Source organism: Melospiza georgiana, chromosome 7, assembly GCF_028018845.1.
Source record: "Melospiza georgiana isolate bMelGeo1 chromosome 7, bMelGeo1.pri, whole genome shotgun sequence".
In the NCBI taxonomy this organism is placed as follows: domain Eukaryota; kingdom Metazoa; phylum Chordata; class Aves; order Passeriformes; family Passerellidae; genus Melospiza; species Melospiza georgiana.
This window is the reverse complement of record NC_080436.1, coordinates 40,545,908-40,563,626: the sequence shown is the minus strand read 5'-3', so window position 1 is coordinate 40,563,626 and position 17,719 is coordinate 40,545,908. Positions and strand designations below refer to the sequence as shown.

At 47.8% G+C, this 17,719-nt stretch overlaps 2 protein-coding genes across 3 annotated transcripts in view; one reads left to right on the top strand and one right to left on the bottom strand.

Annotated features, from left to right (window-relative positions):
- CCDC148 (coiled-coil domain containing 148) overlaps positions 1 to 9,305 on the top strand; it is a 37,689-nt gene extending 28,384 nt beyond the window's left edge. For both annotated transcript variants that reach the window (XM_058028375.1, XM_058028376.1), the window contains 5 exons: positions 220 to 360; positions 1,597 to 1,715; positions 4,832 to 4,949; positions 6,512 to 6,652; positions 7,646 to 9,305. In XM_058028375.1, coding sequence (XP_057884358.1) covers positions 220 to 360; positions 1,597 to 1,715; positions 4,832 to 4,949; positions 6,512 to 6,652; positions 7,646 to 7,792 — 666 coding nt within the window. In that variant the 3' untranslated portion in view covers positions 7,793 to 9,305. The remainder of the gene's footprint in view (positions 1 to 219; positions 361 to 1,596; positions 1,716 to 4,831; positions 4,950 to 6,511; positions 6,653 to 7,645) is intronic.
- UPP2 (uridine phosphorylase 2) lies at positions 8,136 to 16,111 on the bottom strand. Its single transcript, XM_058028377.1, has 7 exons — positions 16,086 to 16,111; positions 15,399 to 15,516; positions 14,212 to 14,370; positions 12,123 to 12,237; positions 11,335 to 11,544; positions 9,963 to 10,109; positions 8,136 to 9,597 (listed from the first exon to the last, which is right to left on the bottom strand). Exons 1-7 carry the CDS (start codon positions 16,109 to 16,111, stop codon positions 9,449 to 9,451), a joined length of 924 nt encoding a protein of 307 aa, XP_057884360.1. The 3' UTR covers positions 8,136 to 9,448.
- Positions 16,112 to 17,719: the final 1,608 nt, after the last annotated feature.

Here is a 17,719-nt window from a genome sequence, read left to right as displayed (position 1 = left end):
CCTAAAACCTTTTCATATGTGACTTTATTGCATATTATGCTATCAGTTGGGAGCTGCACATGAACATGCAGAAAGGTAGTGCTTGCTAAATGGTTGTGTTGCTGATAAGATTATAAAACTTTGTAAGAGGATTACATGAGTTTCCTTTGCAGTCTCAGCTTGGCAGGATCAGTGTTACACAGTCTGCTGCAGGACTGTCTCTTCAACTGTTTCTTCCAGGTTCTACAGTGGAAAGCACAGCAGGAAGAAGCTGCTAAACTAGAAGCTGCTGTAGCTGCCAGAAGAAAAGAAAAGGAAGATGAGAGAGAAAGGCTGCAGAGAGAACAGGAAACCATCCGTAGAGCTCAGGATAAAGAGAAAGTATGAGAAACTTTTATACATTTTTGTATATATAAATGTGTACCATTGCTTCTAAAATCTATAGCTGATCTGATAGCACATGTATTCTTGTAAAGTATTGTGTATTGATGTAGAGATGGGCAAATGATTAGTCAGGTCTTTCTCCTGTCCATTTCAGCTCTAAAGCTGCCTGGTCTGGCACATCAGTTATGTTGCTCTGTGGCATTTCTCACAAGTCACAGTGTCACAGGAGCAGCACAGAGGCACAGCAGTCTGCCTGCACAGGTGTGTGCTTTGAGCAGCTCCGGGAGGCTGCCATGCTGCAGCTGTGTGCTGCAATGCAGCAGGGGAGCCCGGCAGCACCATGCCTGCAGCGCAGCACAGCTGCAGGGCACACCTGGGGGACGGTGCTCCCAGGGCTTGTATGCTGACTCCTTGGGAAATGGCTTGGATGCAGCCTAACAGCAACTCAGAAATGCACTCTAGTGAATGTAATGCTTTAGAAAATCAAGCTGTGTCACAAGAATTTGGGTTGGCCTTTTTACCTAAGGGACATGGCAGAAATCCATGTGGTTGTTTCACTGAGCTTTTACCTCTGAGTCCAGAGGCACATTTAGTGGGGGCTGCTGCTTAGGTCACCTGTAGCTTTGCTGCTGCTCCTCTTTCTGTTCCAGTTCTGTGTATTTGCCTTTGTACACATGGTGATTGTAGTGGCAGGTGGCTCTGAAAGCACAGGGAAGGAAGAGCTTTAGGGAGCCAGTGCTGACCCAACCACCACCAATATTCATTTTATCTGTAAATATTCTGGTTGTGCAAACTTTTCTCTAGCTATGTGTAAAGTCTAGAGAGAGCAACCCTCTGCCTATGCACAGATGGAATAGCAGCTGTTTGGGGTCAGCAGTCGTGTTTCATTGGAGTATTTTACATCCCAGATCCTTTAAAAGGCTGATAACCTTATACTGCAGCTGCTTTTCTGGGGAATGCAAGCAGAATAGTAGTGGTGGTCTTCAAATTGTGGTGGCAAAATATATTCAAATTAGTGTTCAGAGTGTGATTTTACTACTTTTGTTGTGGGAGCTCCACACCCTATTGCTCTCCTAGTAAATATTCTGTTAGCTTGTAATGCTCTAAAATAGAAATTTTATTCTAAAAGGATCAAAATTGGAATCTCTAACTTAATGCTTCTCTTGCTTTGTTCTCACTGTCTGGGCTTTGGAATGAGTGTTATTTTGTTTGCTGTATTTTGTCAAACTCTAGCTGAAAAAATACTGGGCTGAGAAAGAGCTCAAGTGGCAAGAACAGGAGGAGAGAGATCTACAACAACTGGAGGAATTGAGAAAATTAATGGCTGAACAAGCAGCCAAAGACAGAGAAAGGTAAAAGAAATGAAATGTAAATACCTTTAGTATCAATAGGATCTTTTTATAATCTAATTTGCTTTGATCTCCTGGCTTTAATTTTTAGAATAAATTGAGGATATTTTTTTCCTTCCTGTTTGGCAAATGCTTCAAACCATCTAGTAAGATTGCATCCTAGGTGACTGTATCCTAGATGCAATTTATTTCAGTTTGAATTAATTAATTAGCATCCATCAAAATTTCAGACCATTGTAAGCACTAAACTGTCATGAAATGTAGCTGAGTAATAAGACCTTCTATATTTCACTTTGCAAAATGATTTATAATCAGGTTTGGTTTGTTTGAGGGGCAAATGCAAGGAACATATTAACAAACTCAAAGATATTTATTGTTATCTTAGGGAGTCCTAAATTGCTCATGTGGTTGTAGATGCTCTTCACCAGTTTGATGGGATTTAGGACTTGAGCCTGCTCAGGCTCAAATTGCCAAGTCTTTGTGGCACAATATGACCTTTCACAGCCTGTTGAAGAAATACTGGATTTCACAGAGGAATCCCTCTGTCAGAGGAACATAAAAACCCCTTCATGTAGTCTGGTTATAACTGCTCTTATAAAAGCATAGGCTGACTTTTTTTACATAGAGGAAGCCACCAAGTTGTGTAGACCAGAAGTGCAATTAAAATAGGATTAAATTGGCATTAGAATATTAAATTTGGTCGAAAGGATTCTGTGGGAAACACTACTTGAGTATTACTTTGTTAGGACACCTTTCTACAACTTAATTTGTCTGTGTCCTTATGCTACAAATATATCTCTACCTTTCCTTAAACATGCCTGCACTGGTTTTAGCTCACAGGAGAAGGAACACATGTATTTGAATTACTGGGAGAAAATAATCACCCCTTCAGGCTATTGTGAATGAGAAATCAGTAAATGTTGTGCATTCTGTCACTCAGAACTGACCTGCTGTACAAAATGAGACATTTCACTGTCCAGGCTCAGGTGCACATGTGACATTGTCACGTCCTGTGCAGCACTGCAAAACTGACAGTGTGCTGGCATGTGCCCCCTGCTAGAGCACAGAAACTGGGTTTGAGTCTTTGCAGAACACTCATCAAACATGGCACAGGCTGCTAGCACAGTTCTGATCCAACACATTTTCAGGGTCCTTTGGAAAAGGAAAAAATGGGCTGACTGACTACTCCAAGTACAGGAGATGGCCTGGATAGAACATAGAGTTTCTAATACGATAAAATATTTTTTAAAACTCTGCTATTATCCTGAATTGCTTTTAATCAAACTAAATTAATTTAAAATTAACTAATTTGCTTTGTTTATGAAAAAGAAACCTATTATCACAGAGTCACTACGGTTTTCTGTTTATTCAGGTCTTAGTTCGTAATTGCAATAGCCTGGGCTCTGACCAGGTCAAAGTAAGGGATTAAAGGCACTTGGTTTCAGACCAAGTATAAAAGCCAAGTATAAAAATTGGAAGGATGTTCCAGCTTAGGAACATCGTGCACAGTTGAGGATGTATTTCCAAGGTGTCTGCCTTCCCTGGTGTGGATTTCATTGCTGTGCCATTGCCTGCTGACAATGAACTCCATCTCTGGTACTGCTGGCTGTGCTCCCTGCAGCCTGTGGAGGATGGCAGCACAGCCTCAGAACAGGAGCCTCACAGTGCCTGGCTCTGCCCCTGCTCCCTGGCTGCTCCCTAGCTGCAGTCAGCCGGGATCACCCGGACTGGTTCAAACTGGGCACAGAAAGGCCTCAGGATGCTTCAGTTTAGCACTGCTTTGTATTCCCCTGGGCAGGAAAACTGCCAGGGGCACACAAACTGTTTGACCTTAGGCCTGTGGGGCCAAGTGCTCCCCAGTCTTCCTTCTTGGCTTGGCACAGAAGCTTCCAGAGTATTTAATTTTATGTTTGATAACTCTGGAGTATTTTAAAACATGTATCACAATAGTCAGCTCAAGCAGAGTGAAAGAATTTCAGCATGACAGCATGATTTTTGTAATTTTTCAATAAACATGAAGGTCTGCTTTTTATTAAATGTTCTCCATATAAAAAGCAGATTAGGCTTTTTCCGTGGCACAGAATGACCACTGAGCACTGCTGGTGTAGCATTTCTCTGCCTAAACTACACTGGACACTGAGAAAAAACTGGAAGCCTCTCTGGGGTACCCTCAGGCAGCCTTGTACAACACTCTTGGGATAAATCTGTTTGTCCTGCTAATTGTGATTGGGTTATTGACACAGAGGTCTTCACTAGCCACCAGCAGAACTATAGGTTTAGTTCTGATTGTTGCAGTTTATAGTACAAGTTTTATACTCCTTTGAGCTTACTAAAATTTGGAGACTAAAATATAACAATACATGTTTTATTGTAGTTGAAGCAGTTGTCTTGTCTCTATTTCTCTAAAGGCAAGTTCAGATTTGAAGGGCAAAAGGAGGGTAATTCTCCAAATTCAAAGCATGGCATTGGCACCTCCTGCAGAAGGACTAAAAGTGGCATCCCAACAAATATCTATAGCTCACATAAGGAACAAACTCTGCACAATAGTCTAAAAATGCCTGCAGTGAAGTTTGGAGCAGCACAGTAGTGCTGTGGGTAAAGTTCTGGAGTTACTGATGTGAACCTTCAGCTTTTTCCTTTTAAAGAAGGGTGCAAGTCTCAAGTATTTTTTCCTTTTTCCAGGGACAAGACTGGGAGTGAGGTGTTTCTTTTAATGGAAAGGGTTATAGGAAAGATTTCTTCTGCCATACGCAGATGTGAGAGAACATTTCTTTTGGCAAAGAAAATGGGGGAGAAAAAAGAGTACCAGGGCTATATAAAGCATGCTAGAGAAAATCTGTGGTCTAGACATGGAATCTGAAAGGTTAGCCAAGTTGTTTAAAAGAACAACTGACCAGCCAAAACCCACCGAGAAACAAATGAAAAAGCACAACCTCCCAAACTCCCCTTGCCCAAAGAACTCCACCAAAGAACGCACTGGAGTGAAAAGCACCCTTGTGTTTTGGAGGCGTCGTGCTGGGCCCGCGCGGCCTCGCCAGGTGTGTCTGGCGGAGCTGCGGCAGGTGTGGGCTGCAGGGCAGCTCGGAAGGTGCCACGGCAGCGTTTCCCTGTGCCCGCAGGGTGCGGTTCCGACGGGCCCTGCTGGAGAGGCGGCGGCTGCAGAAGAAGGAGCTGGCCCTGCTCCAGGCCCGGCAGCAGCAGCGCAAGGAGAAGCGCCTGGAAGCGCTCCGGCAGCAGGTGGGCAGGCCCCGGTGCGCTGGCTGCGGGGCGGGCAGGGATAAGAGAACAATCTCTCAAAAGTGGAGAAGGGAGCCAGGTAAAAGGCACTTGGGGCTGACCAACAGCAATTCCCTCCTGTTATAAATCCTGTGTCCTTGGAGCTCTGACAACAGGAACATTATGACATTAAATGTACTGTAGGAGCTGCTGATATCTGAGAGGAGATAGAGACGGTTTTTTACAGGTTGGATGTGATTTTTCTTCTGTGATTTTTTCTGGGTTTTGTTTGTTTTAATAACCTTAAGTCTGCCTTGAGTCTAAGGCAAGATTTATGAGTAATTTATATTCTTTTTAAATTCTGGAAACTTGCACACCTTGGATGACTTTTCTTCAGAGATATTTGAGTCTCTGAAACTTTTTCACATTACTTTTAAAAAGACACCCATAAAATATAGTATTCTATAAATAAATATATAGCTTCTAATATAGTAGTAAAAATAGTGCTAGGGTTATTTTTTCATACTGCTGACTTTTGAAAGAGTAATTTTGTCTTAATTTACATTTTTGTGTGTAATCTCCTTGTTTTTTCCTCCAAAGAGGCTGGTTGGTAGTCATGATCTGTTGAGCTCTTCCCACTGAGTCAATTCTCTTGCCAGAGTAGAAAATGCTTCTAGAGGGGCCTTTGCCTGGATTTTGATGTTCCCACTTCATTATACTTCTCTGATCAACATCTATTCTTTGTTTCACACTAATGAAATGCTGCTTCATAAAGTATGTACAATGTTTGTATGGGGAGGGCGGGAAAGGTCTTTACTAAAGTCATTTGGCCTCTAGATTTGGGCAGCCTGTTAATACAGAGGTGATATTTTATTAAGGAGATGGACTAAAAAATTATCATATGCAATTTAAAGTATTTTTTTCTGGTTTTAGCCATTCTTCATATGGGCTTCTGACTCAACCTATTTTGCTTATGCATCTTTCTGTATTTCCAAAGTAGTATTAGCCTGTATCTGAATATTTTAACACAAAGAAAGTAAGCAATGAAAAATATTAACTCGGGCACAATACAGTGTCTGGGAGTCTTTGATATTGATCTAGCCACAGGAAATTACACAGTTAAAGCAGATGCACTTCAGAAAAAAACAGAGTTGTATTATTTGGGGCATATAGCTCAATGCTGTTGCCTGTGACTATGTAAAATTGTGAGTTATCACCCTGAACACCTTTGTTTGCATTGAAAGAAAAAGAAGAAAGTCTGGAATTGTGGGTATTGCAGAATTTTGAGGCTGCTGGATCCTTGTAGAGACCCGGTTGGACACTGGAGCTCATGCCAGTGTCTGTTGGAGAGCTCAGGGTTTCAGTATAAATTTATAATTTATACTGAAAAACGAATCTGCAATATGAAATTGAAATTGAATTGCGCTTCTCCCTCACACACCCTTGCTCTGTGCCGCTGTTACAGGGTCACTGCAGAGACAGTGAATGATAGTGCTCTCAAAGGGTGTGCTCCTGACAGCGACCTGCTCTCGCCTTAGCTCCACACAGACAGAGTAACTGTGACTTTCATGCTGTGTCCCTAGGTTGCCATTGTTGCAGAATTAGATCCTGCCAGAGCAGTGGCTGACACGGTGGCGTCGAAAGCTCGGATGGGCATTGGAGCCAACGAGGAGGTTGAGCTGCAGCAGCCCCTGTTCAGGCTGCACACCTACAGCGAGGAGCAGGTAAGGGGCTGCAGTCGTGCTGGGTAAATGAATCAGGAACTGAACTGGCTGTACTCGTGTTTCAGGGCACTCAGGTTGCTGAGGAGGCTGCTCCCTCAATTTCAAGTGAACTCAAGGAACATCTTGATATCTTTAAATTCCCTCACTCTTCCCTATCTGCTCAATGTATTTGCAATTATTCCCACTCTGGAATTTCAAAATTATTTATGAAAAGAGAAGAGCTATGGTACAATTCTGCAGCTTAAAAATTTTCTTTTGACACTGAATAAGATGAAATTCAACATTGTCTACAGCTAAAGTTATCCAGCACTGCCCATTTTAAGACATTTTAAAGCTTCTCAGTTTGGTAATGGAAAGATGTGGGTTTTGTTTTGTTATTAAAATTCCCCAAATCTGACCAATGTACAAGGTTATGACAAAACTTAAAGATGCTTTGAACATGTATATTTGGGTCCTATGTCTTAATTCTCAGCATGTTCTCTCTGTTTCAACTCCACACAGGTTTGGGGCTGCAGTATGTGATGCCCACCCAGCACATCCCCATGCTCCTTCCTGTGCTGCAGGGGCTGAGGATGATGTTCCCAGCGCTGGTGTCAGCAGCTCTGGGCACTGGGGAGGTGATGCTGGAACTGGAACCAATGTGTTGCTCTTCCTTGTACTTCTAGTGCAGTCCCACTGCACACCATGCAACAGGATTGGAAAGAGGCTTACAGATTTTGTCAGAAAAACTTCTGACAAATTCCAGAAGTAATTTCCCTCCGATTAATTGTTGTTCTGACAAATGGAAGTGGCACTGCCATGTAAGCACAAGGTGACACTGTGAGAAAAATCATAAAGGCATTTAAAGCACTTGGGTTCTGCAGGAACAGCCAGGAGGAGACTGGAGTCTGTGCTGCACTTGGGGCTGTGTGCATGGAGAACATGGGGAAAGGCAGCAGCTCCTCAGGGAGCTTTTTGGCTTCTATTGATCATTGCTGTGGGTTTTTTTAACAGGTCATTTCTGACCCCAGGCTCCGTGTTGAGCTCGCTCTCCGAGAAGCTGGACTGCATAAAACACTTTATGCGAGAGAGGTTTTGTCAAAACTTCCACCACCGAAGCTTCCAAGAAGAGACACGGAATCTACAGCTTTTAAAATGTAGAGCACGTCCCATGAGAGGGGCAGAGCAGCACCAGGGCTCTGGTCTGGCCCACGATATGCAAGCCCTAAATTCCCTTTGGCTGCCCTAGAACTGCTCAGGTCCCTGGCCATGCAGCCATTCTCAAGCACTTGAGCCTTTCTGAGCTGGGAGCACCACGCTACACCTGCCCTGTGTGGGTCTGGAGAGGCTGGGCTGTGTGCTGTTTGTGGCATTGCCCGTGTCCCTTTGACTGCGAGCAGGGACACCGTGCTCAAGGAGTCCTGCACACAGCCCAGGCCAATCTGATGTGCAGCATCTTGAGTAGCAATTACTGGGATTTAATTGGCAGCAGAATCCAAAATAGCTTAGCACAGCAGTTACTTTAGATTTTATTATGTTACATGAATAAATCCCACAATTTTCTTTCCAGGTTTCTTGAGAATTTGATTTTTTTAGTTATAAAATCTTCATTGCCATGAATGTTTCTAATATTCCTTGATTATGATGAAACATAAACCTTTGTCTATATTTAGAAGGCAACTTGCTGCATCATATTTACTGCAAACCATTCATTCAATTTCATATTGCAGTTTAGTTTTTCATATAAATTATAAATAGAGCTGGGATCTTTATTTTCTGGTGTGACAGACTCCTGAGAGTGAGCACAGGGTCAGCCCAGAAGCAGCATAATCCCAGTGTTGCAGCTGAGTTTAGTGGGGAAATGCTGCAGAGCCTGCCCTGAGCTGGGGCAGTGATGTCTTCTGGACTCAGCCTTGGTGTGCTTGTGCTAAAATTACAATTCTGTGAATATTTGTGCTTTTTATTTTGGTATCTCCTTTGGGGAAACTCGTTATTTTTAAAACACACTTGGACACCTCACAGCCGGCTATTCCTGTGGGGATATTCCCTGGATATTCCTGTGGGGAGACCAGCAATTCCCAGAAAGGCATCATCCCAAACCTAGGCAATTGATTTTTTTTTCCCCTTGCCTTTTAAAGGCAATCTACAAGTTAAAAAAAATTGCACCACTGAATTTGAGATTATAGTTATCATATTTTATAAATACCAAGATGTTAATGAAAAAGAAAGTTTAAAGGGAACAGATATTGGTTTTTGAAATAGTGGGCACAGATTTTTAGGCTGAGACTTGTGGTTGCTTCCACATCCTTAATGTCTCAGGGTAGAGACTGAGTAGAAGTCTATAGAAGTCTGGGCTACCTCAGTGCAACGGTAAGTCGGGGCCTTTAGTGATACAGTGAGGCCAGAAGGATTTTTGGGGGGGTTTCACAAAATAGTGGAGCATGGAGAACACGCAGGGCAGTAAAAGGGTGTTTCACACAGCTGCTCATGCCAGGAGAGCTCTGCAGACCCCTTGGCTGGTCACAAAGACGGATTAATTTTCATGTTATTTACTTGAGTTTTGTCTTTACTCCTTCCTGGAAGATCGCTGCGGACAGGAGTGACCCTAGCAGGACAGTCCTTTACGGCGGCTGGAGGCAGGAGTGAGGAGTCTGCAGCTCTGTTCCACAGCCTGAGCTTGCTGCCAGCGCAGACGGCGTCAGGGCGGTCCCGGCCGCGCCGCGGTGTCCGCTGGCTCCGGGCAGCCCGGGCCCGCAGCTCTACCGTTGCGGAGCGGGCTCCGTGGGCCGGGCCGGGCCCCGTGCTGCCGCCGCCGCCTCAGTCCGTGCGGGTGAGCCCCAGGCGCTTGCGGATGAAGGCGGCGATCAGGCGCTGCGGCCGCTGCTGGTACTCCCACAGCACCTCGTGGGACGCCCGGATCTGGTCCCCTTCCAGCCGGTCCAGGAGAGTCACGCACACGACGGCGGCTGCGGGGGGACGGAGCGCGGTCAGCCCCCGGCTCGGCCCCGCCGGGCCCTCACGGCCCCTCGTGCCCGGCCCTCAGGCCCGGAGCCGGGAGCCGCGGCTCCGCTGCCCCCAGACCCTCAGGGGCTGCGGCAGCACGGCCGGGACGGGGCCAGGAGGGCTTGAAGGGAACGAGCTGGTGGTTTGTCCAGCACGCACTCAGGTCTCCTAATGCGCACTTGGGTTTTACTGAACTATGAAATTTGCTTTAGTGTTCTTTTCTAGGTAAAGTCATTAAGGATGTGTGTTGGGCCCTCTGACACAGAACAGGATCCTTGGAGGGGGTTTAGTCCGTGTGTGGGGAGGAGGTGGAAGCGACAAGACTCACCTTTGAGGCCACACAGTCTACACAGGGCAGCGAATGCACTGGACTCCATCTCAATATTCCTCACACCGGCCTCATAAGCCCTCCTTAAGTACTCCAACTTTTTTTCACTGGAAAAAGAGCATAATGCACCATCTAATCTTCCCTGACCTGGAAAGGAAGCAGAGAACTGCTGTTGGCCTTGCATGGCGTCATGGAGCACAGTTGCAAATGGCAAGTCCAGCAGTGCCCACATTCTATCTGAGGCACATAAAGTTTTCCTGTGAGCAGCTGGTTAATTTGTATTCCCCTCAGTGTTAAAGCCAGCGAGGTGTGTGTCTGTGTAGGGGAAAGAATGACGCAGGTTTCAACATTGATAAAAGGTGGAGTCAGCCCTCAGGAGGGAGGTAGCAGCGGATGCTGTGCTCTGTGGGGACAAGCCATTGCTGCATATCAGCTGTGAAGGTCTGCCAGGTTCAACCCCAAAAATGCCAACTGGCTGCAGAAGAGGTGCAACAAGCTGTGCAGAATGGGAACACTGAGGAGAGGAAACCCCTTTAATGTGGGTTTAGTTTTTCTGCAGGGGCTGCTGTGGATGGAAGCTGGAACTGCTTGCAGAGGCATTCCTGGTGCGGGCAGCACCAGTGTGGTCAGGGAGCTGGTCCCAGGGCACTGGTGCTGCCCTGCTGCAGCTCCAGGTACCGCTGCAGGCAGGACTAACGCTGTTCAGTGAGGGCAGCCATCCCGACCCTCTCCTCTGACCCCTGCAGGGGCTCTGCCTGTCCTGCTGTGCGCTCAGAGCACACCTGTGCCCCGTGCAGCTCCTCCTCTCACACTGTCTGAAGGCCCTGGGGCAGGCAAATGCTTACCTGTGGCTGGCCAGCCTGGGCCGCCCTTCAGTTTATTACTGCTCCTACTTTAATCCTCTCAAAGGGCTTTTTGTTTAAATAAAATACGGACTTGAGCAATACACAGATGGCTGCATCTGCAAGCAGATCTAAAGGTTTATAAATAGTGCTCAGATTATTAATTCTTCATTTATTATGTTTCATCTAGTCTGCAATCAGCATTTAATTTTGCAAAGGAAATGGTTCCAGAGTAACCAAAGTTTGTTTATGGAAATCTCACAGGCAACCTAATGTTTTCCTAGTGTTTGGTAGTTCTGTAGTGACAGTCTTGCTGTAGGGGAGCAGCTTGTGGCAAACTCAGCAAGGTGCAAGCAGTGGTACTGTGTGTTGTGAGGGTGCCTCCTGCTCTGCCTGGGCCCCTCAGCACCACGTGGGTCTCTGCCTGCAGCCCTTCTGTGGCCTGGGTTCCCTGTACAGCCTTGTCCAGAGAAGAGTGGAAAGACTTGGCATTATGTATGGTGAGGAGGGACAGACAAAGCTGGTTTTACCTTCGTAGAAGTCGTAGGTGCACATGGTGTGGCCAATGAGCGTGGGGAAGTCGGGAATGTCCCTGCTGCAGGCGAGCAGCTCCTCCGCAAGGTCCTTGTCCAGCTCGGTGCTCCGCACCACCACATCGCCCAGCACCACCTGCTCAAAACGTGGCTGGAAGGAGGAGTCCACGGCCGTGTCAGTGATCACAACAGACCCAGCCTCGATCCCTGTGGAAATGGAAGCTGAGCTTGCCAGAGCTCACAACACCTGTGTCCTGCTGCCAAACCTCAGCACGACAGGAAAATCTCAATAGAGCTCTTGCAGGGCTCTTCTTTTCAGCGAGTAAAGATGTCAGAGAATAATTGAAATTCATGAAGTAGCATGGATGTACAAGTAAAATGTACAGAATCAGCACCAGGTAAGTGATTGTGAGAATGTGCTGAGTGACAGTTTAGCTGCTTCTGGCTTGCAGAGATCCTGTACCCCCTACCAGCTTGTGCAGGGATGGGCAGCACCACTGCCTCAGCCAGGAGACACAGATTCATTTGGGTCACCTCTAATCCATGTTTTCTGTTTGGAAAGTTGCACATGGCTGTAGTGGAATCAAGGCCTATGTGCACTCTGAGGATGTCCACTCTGCCAAATGAGTTGCTACAAGTTCTCTGGGTTTCACCCAAAACAAAATACCGTGATGGATATTTAGAGACCTGGAAAAATGCTAAAGTTCAGAGCTGCATGACCTATTGCTGAGAGTTCTTTTTAATAATAGCTGTTTTGCTCTGAAGAAAGACCATGTATTGCTTACCTAAGCCCCCAGAAGTACCGATGCGTATAATAGTAACGTCCCGGCATTTTGCGTGGTGCAGCAGTTTGATCAGCTCATGAAGCATAATGGAAATGGAAGGGATGCCCATTCCATGCTGTTGGAAGGAGAGAAAAGAGAAACATCAGTCCACGAGGCTGCAGCAGGTGACAGGTACATGACTGCAACAAGCTCAGGGTTAGGATGTGGCCTCTTCTGCCAACAGCTATTTTTTTGAGGGGGAAGAGACATCTTGGGGTCTTTTTAGTCTGTCCAGGTGAGGTGTCTAATCTGTTCTTCTCCCCTCGATGCTTTAAAGGTTCTTCAAGTTAGTAGAGCTGGTGTTCATCCCTGGGGACCCTGTGTGGGCACACAGATGGTGCCCGTCCTTCAAGGAGGGTCCACAAATACATCCCAACATCTGAATGCTCCCAGACCTTCCCCATGCATTGCCTGTCCTTACACCATGTGCTGACTCGCACTTTGTTGTGTCCTGCTTGTGCTCTGGGAGTGGTGAATTACATCAAGAACAACCTGAGCCTTCACTTCTCCATGTGCCTTCCAGCCTGTCCTCACCCCACACTGGAGCATCTCTGCAACATTGCTGGACACAATGGACAATGGAAGGGTTTGTGTCCCTTGCTGAGGACAGGGTCAGGTGTTTGCTGTGTGCCTTGCAGGCTGCCTGTCCCTCTGCCCTGCTGCCCTTGTGTCCCCAGCCCCTGCCTGGCTACCAGCTCCCCACTGCTGGCCCCAGCTGGTTCCCCTACTCCATGGACAGTGCTGCCCCACTCCCATCTCTGCTGCTGCTCCCAGGGCAGGCAGAAGTTCTGCAGGCCTGGAGCTGCTGGGGCTTCTGCTGCATTTGCCCAGTGCTTGTTGCTAGGTCATCTGTCTTCTGCTCCATTGCTAGACCAACATCCTTTTCTTAGCTTTACTTTTAAGTACAAAAAGTGTTTGGTGCTGTGGAGTTTGGTTTTTCCTCTTGAAAGTGCCTCACATTTTTTTGGTTTTGCTATCATCTTCAAAAACCTGAAGGAAGCATGTATGGAAGCACCATTGATTAAGGTACACAGCCTGTTTTTGTGTTGCTTTGTCTCCTTTCTCTTTGAGCTGTGAGAGCAATGCTCTGTTTGCCTAGTATCATGTTTTAAATATGAAATCTTTTTTCATGTTGTTATTCTGGAACATCAGCCTGGCTTACTCGCCGATGCCTAAAAAATTAATTCTCATTGTAAATATTCAGAGCTGGAATCTGTGTTCCTGCCCCTGTATGTTTGAGCTCAGTTGTGTTTCTAAGCAACTTGCAGAAATGTGATGTTGGCAGCAGCTCTGCATGATGCTTCTCAGGGCGGCCATGTGCTCTGCCCCGTGTCCCCTTCTGCACTGGCCAAACCTGGTGCATGGCCACGAGCTCAGTGAGGGCTTGCTTCTGGCCACATCACTGCTGCTGCCAGGCTGGGGAACAGCAAATCTTGTGACAGCTCTCCCCCTTGGATCCTCTCAGATTGATTCCCTTGGTCAGAATTCGTTTGGTTTTTTCAGAGGACAAAACACGAGCTCTGTTGTGTGAGTGATTCCATCTGCTGTGAATCACACTTCAGACTAATCTTGTGCCTGAAGAAATGGTGTCAGGACCAAACTTTTAGGTGTGAGTGCTCCCCAGCACAGCCTGTGTTTGCTTTTTCCTTTGTTCAGTGCCAAAAATCCTGCTCTAAAAGAATAATTAATAATAACGCCAGCTTTTTCTTTTAGAGCTGGTATCAATGTAATGCTCCCAGCAGCGTTTCATAGTCATGTGTAGTGAGAAGTGGTTTTGCCTCCCAAACCGAGCAGAGCAGGACATGTGCGTGTCTGTTGTTGATGCAGCCCTTTCCAAATGGAGAGTGCAGGTGCTGGGGCATGCTATTCAAACAGGAGCAGCTTTGCCATGGCTGAGGTTGCACTGGTGGCAGTGGCTGAACGGTGAAAGGAGGAAAAGGCTCTGCTGGTGGGTGCTGGGGGAGGCGAGGGCATGCGAGGGAGAGGCTGTGCCAGCCCCGTCCCTGTGCCAGCAGCAGCCCCGGGCCCCGACTGCGCACACAGAACTCACGCTGATGGAGAGCACGGGCCCTGCCCGGTACATGGCGTAGCGGTCCGAGCCCGCGCAGATGTCAGCCACGTCCTCGCCGGCAGCCGCCAGCCCCAGCTCCCGCTGCATGAACTGCGCGAACGCCCGCATCCTGTTGGGGCTGCCGCCCACGCACACAAACTGCAAGGAAACACCAGTGAGGAGTTGGTGCTTGGCCAGAACAGGTACCCCCCGTCAGCCTGAGCGTGGCAGTGAGGCTGTGCCACGCACATCTTCCCAGAGAAGGCAGCAGGATGGCCCTTCCTCACCATCAGTCAAGGGACAGTGGAACACCTGAGCGTCATGAAACCCAGGTTTTCACTCTGGCAGGGGGGCGGCTGCCCTGGGTCTGGGCAGCCATACAGCTGCACGTACTTGGGTATCACTCCTGGGCAAGAAAATCTAAAATAATTTCACAAATTTGAGCTGGTAGTATCACCGGGGATAGCAAAGCAAACCCAGATGTTGGAGGAGCTCATTGGTTAATTTATTCTATGAACAATGCTGACTGCAATTAGTGAGCACTGCTGATGGCAGAGAGGCTATAAAGTCAGGGAGTAAAAAGGACAAATTTTAAATATTGAAGGAAAATATGCTCTCTGAGGGTAGGAGGAGGGTGAGAGTGCAGCTCCCAGGGCAGTGCTGATCCTGCTGCCAGGGTGCAGGGCACAGGAGCCCACGCTGTGCTTGCAAGGCTGCTCCAGCCCTGGGCACCGAGGCTCTTCCCCCACACAACCAGGGAAAGACTCTGGTTTGAAATTAAAGAGGATGCCATCGTGACAAGTCAGTTTTGACAGCAGGTCTCAGCCAAAACTGATATGACATTCTCTTTCCCTTGTCTCCAGTAAATGATGATCAAGATTCTTTGGACAAATGCCTCTTCTGTCTGTCCTCCAACATGGGGCCAATATTAAATCGGGTTTTACAGAGCTACAGGTTCTTAAAAAGATAATTTTCTGTTGTGGTTTCTGCCCAAAACAAACAAGGACAGACAACCTCCTTGCCCGGGCTGGTTTGGCTGCGGAGTCCCTTAGCTGAGCAGCCAGACCCCACCCCACAGGAGCTTTGGCAGCAGTGGGGCCCAGCATGGGCTGGCAGCACCATGGGATGCACAGCTGCAGAGCCTGTGCAGGGGGAGCTGCTGCCTCGCTTTTGGACCTGCTCTTTACCTTTATGTCCCCAAACATTGCTGGCAGGTTGTGCGTCTTCGTTCCCAAGTCCAAGTGGTACAGGACATCCTCCTCCATCAGGTCCAGATGTGGGTTTTTAACAAGGACAAGCCCATTCCTGCAGGGAGACAACAAGGAGATCAGTTGGGGCACCAGGCAGTGCCCACAGGGAGGGGGACAGGCAGAAGTGGGGCACAGGGCAGCCTGGAAGTTCCACAGCCCTGGTGTTGGACAAGGGATGATACAGGGACAAGCCAGCTGTGTGTGAGTTTGGACCAGCTGTCTTTCTGCTCCAGGTAACCTCTTTGACATGTCTGTTATTATGTCTATGTATTTGGCAAAAAATATGTCTCAGTATTTATAATTTTTTCAATGGCTACCTTAGCTCTTTCCTTCATAGGGTTTTGCCAGCAATGCCCAGGGGTGATATACTGTGCTATTTTCTATGTGAAAGTTTATTAAGCTCTTAGCAAATCAGGATTTCACACTTGTCCCAAATAACTGCCTGGCAGGGTGAGTGCAGACACTGCAGGCAGCCAGAGGCCAGCTTGCTGTCTCTTTCCACCTGCTGTAAGAGATGGGAAGCAACTAACAGTGCAGGATACTCTTATAAATGAGGCCTAAATGAAACCCGGAGAGCATTTTTCTTCTCTTATTAAAACAGATTCAGATGTTCCCGTTACTCACCCCGAATAACTTGTTGTTTCGGTCATAGCGGCTCCGCCAGAGTCAGCTGAAGGCGATACCCTGCCTGTGAAAAGGTAAGGAAAACACTGCCTGTGTTCTCAGCTGTCGAGGTTTAGAGTCAGAAGAGGTTTCTAGGGGCTCTCCAGGGGGTTAAATACCTCCTGTGCTTTGTGCAGCTCCCAAGGTCAACAGTGGCCAGGCCCTGCCGCCCACTCCTGCGTGCCAAGCTTCCTCCTGGGCTGGCATGGTTCCTCCCAGACTGGCTTTTTGGGCAGGTGCGTCACCAATAACCTTGACTGGTGGCCCTGGGGCCGGGGCCAGTGACCTGCTGGCCCTCTGGTGACGTTGTGCCCTCTGGCCGGTGGGAAGGGCACCGGGCACGTGGCTGCACATGTGCACCTGGGGAGATGGTACGTCCGAGCTGGATGTTGCTATGCTCCCACCTCGGGCTCTGTTTCCTTGGCCCTGGGGACTGAAGGACACTGACAGCCTGGCCACTGCTGCTGGCCTGGACACTTCTGTCAGCTGAGCCATTCTCTGGCCCCAGTAGGTACAAATCCAAAACGTCCCTGCATTTGTCTGGGGTGCACAAAACCAGAATTTGGGCTGTAGCCAACCTCCAGCCCTGCTCAGAACAGCTTCTGGACCACCAGGCTGTCCTGGGGGGGCTAATTTCACTCTCAGCAATGCCCAGACAGCACTCACTGTTGGCTCTCGTGGTCCACCCAGCCCTGTCTCAGCCCAGGAGCCTGTCAGAACAGTGCTCTGTGTGCCAGGGACAGCCTTGCACAGCTCCCCGGGACAGGGCAGCCCAGGGCAGCCAGAGTGCTTGTGGGACTGTGGGACGAGCGTGTGATGCTCCTGCAGGGGCAGGAGGAGACTGGAGATACTGGTCCTGCTTCCTGTCCCAATGACAGGAGACACTGCCCTGGAAGATACTTCAGGCAGCTGCTGGAGGGGCAGAACCTGGCATTTGCTGTTGGCCTCTGGGAATTGTCAATGGAAGCTCTGATAATTAGAGAAGGCATAGGTAATTATTGGGTGAAAGCACATTGTGTGGGGCTCACTTGCACCCTGCATTCAGGCAGTGATGTGGTGCTGCTTTTCTAATGGGGAGGGACAGAAATTGTTGTAACTAAGGAAGCCTTTCCCTGAGCAAATGCCCATTTTGCTACCCAAATTAACTTTAAATTGCAAAACCTTGGATAAAAATAAGCCAACACATCAAGCCAGTGGCCTGGGAACATGCAAATTGGGTGCCTTGCCCAAGATAGGGTCAGGATAGCTCTGAGAAGGGGAAGGAGCTGAGCTCTCAGGGATATTTCAGGCTTGCTGGAGTCATACCAAGGCAGGCTGGAAGGATTTCTCTGCTCTGATGAAGTTCTCCTTCCTTGGATGCTGTTCACATATGCCTGCCAAAAATGACTTATTACTGATGCTCCATAGCACTCCTGAAGAATGAGGATCTGGAGACTCTTCTCCCTTTCAAAAAGCACCAGATTTCTGTGAGGGGCATAGAAAAAGTTTCCTTGGGGCTGCAGGCACCTTCTGCCTGCTGGAGTCACTTGGTGTGATTGCTGTGGTTTCAGGGACACAGCACATTGTGCAGTGGGCTCCATGCAGGGCTTCCAGTC

What these genes read in the sequence shown, in the direction of transcription:
- UPP2 (XM_058028377.1), bottom strand. Translation starts at nt 16,111, where the DNA reads ATGACCGAAACAACAAGTTATTCGGG. An exon ending in GAAACAACAAGTTATTCGGG is followed by an intron (nt 15,517 to 16,085) that starts GTGAGTAACGGG and finishes GTCTCCCTGCAG; the next exon opens with GAATGGGCTTGTCCTTGTTA. An exon ending in TAGACTGTGTGGCCTCAAAG is followed by an intron (nt 9,598 to 9,962) that starts GTGAGTCTTGTC and finishes GTCCCCCCGCAG; the next exon opens with CCGCCGTCGTGTGCGTGACT.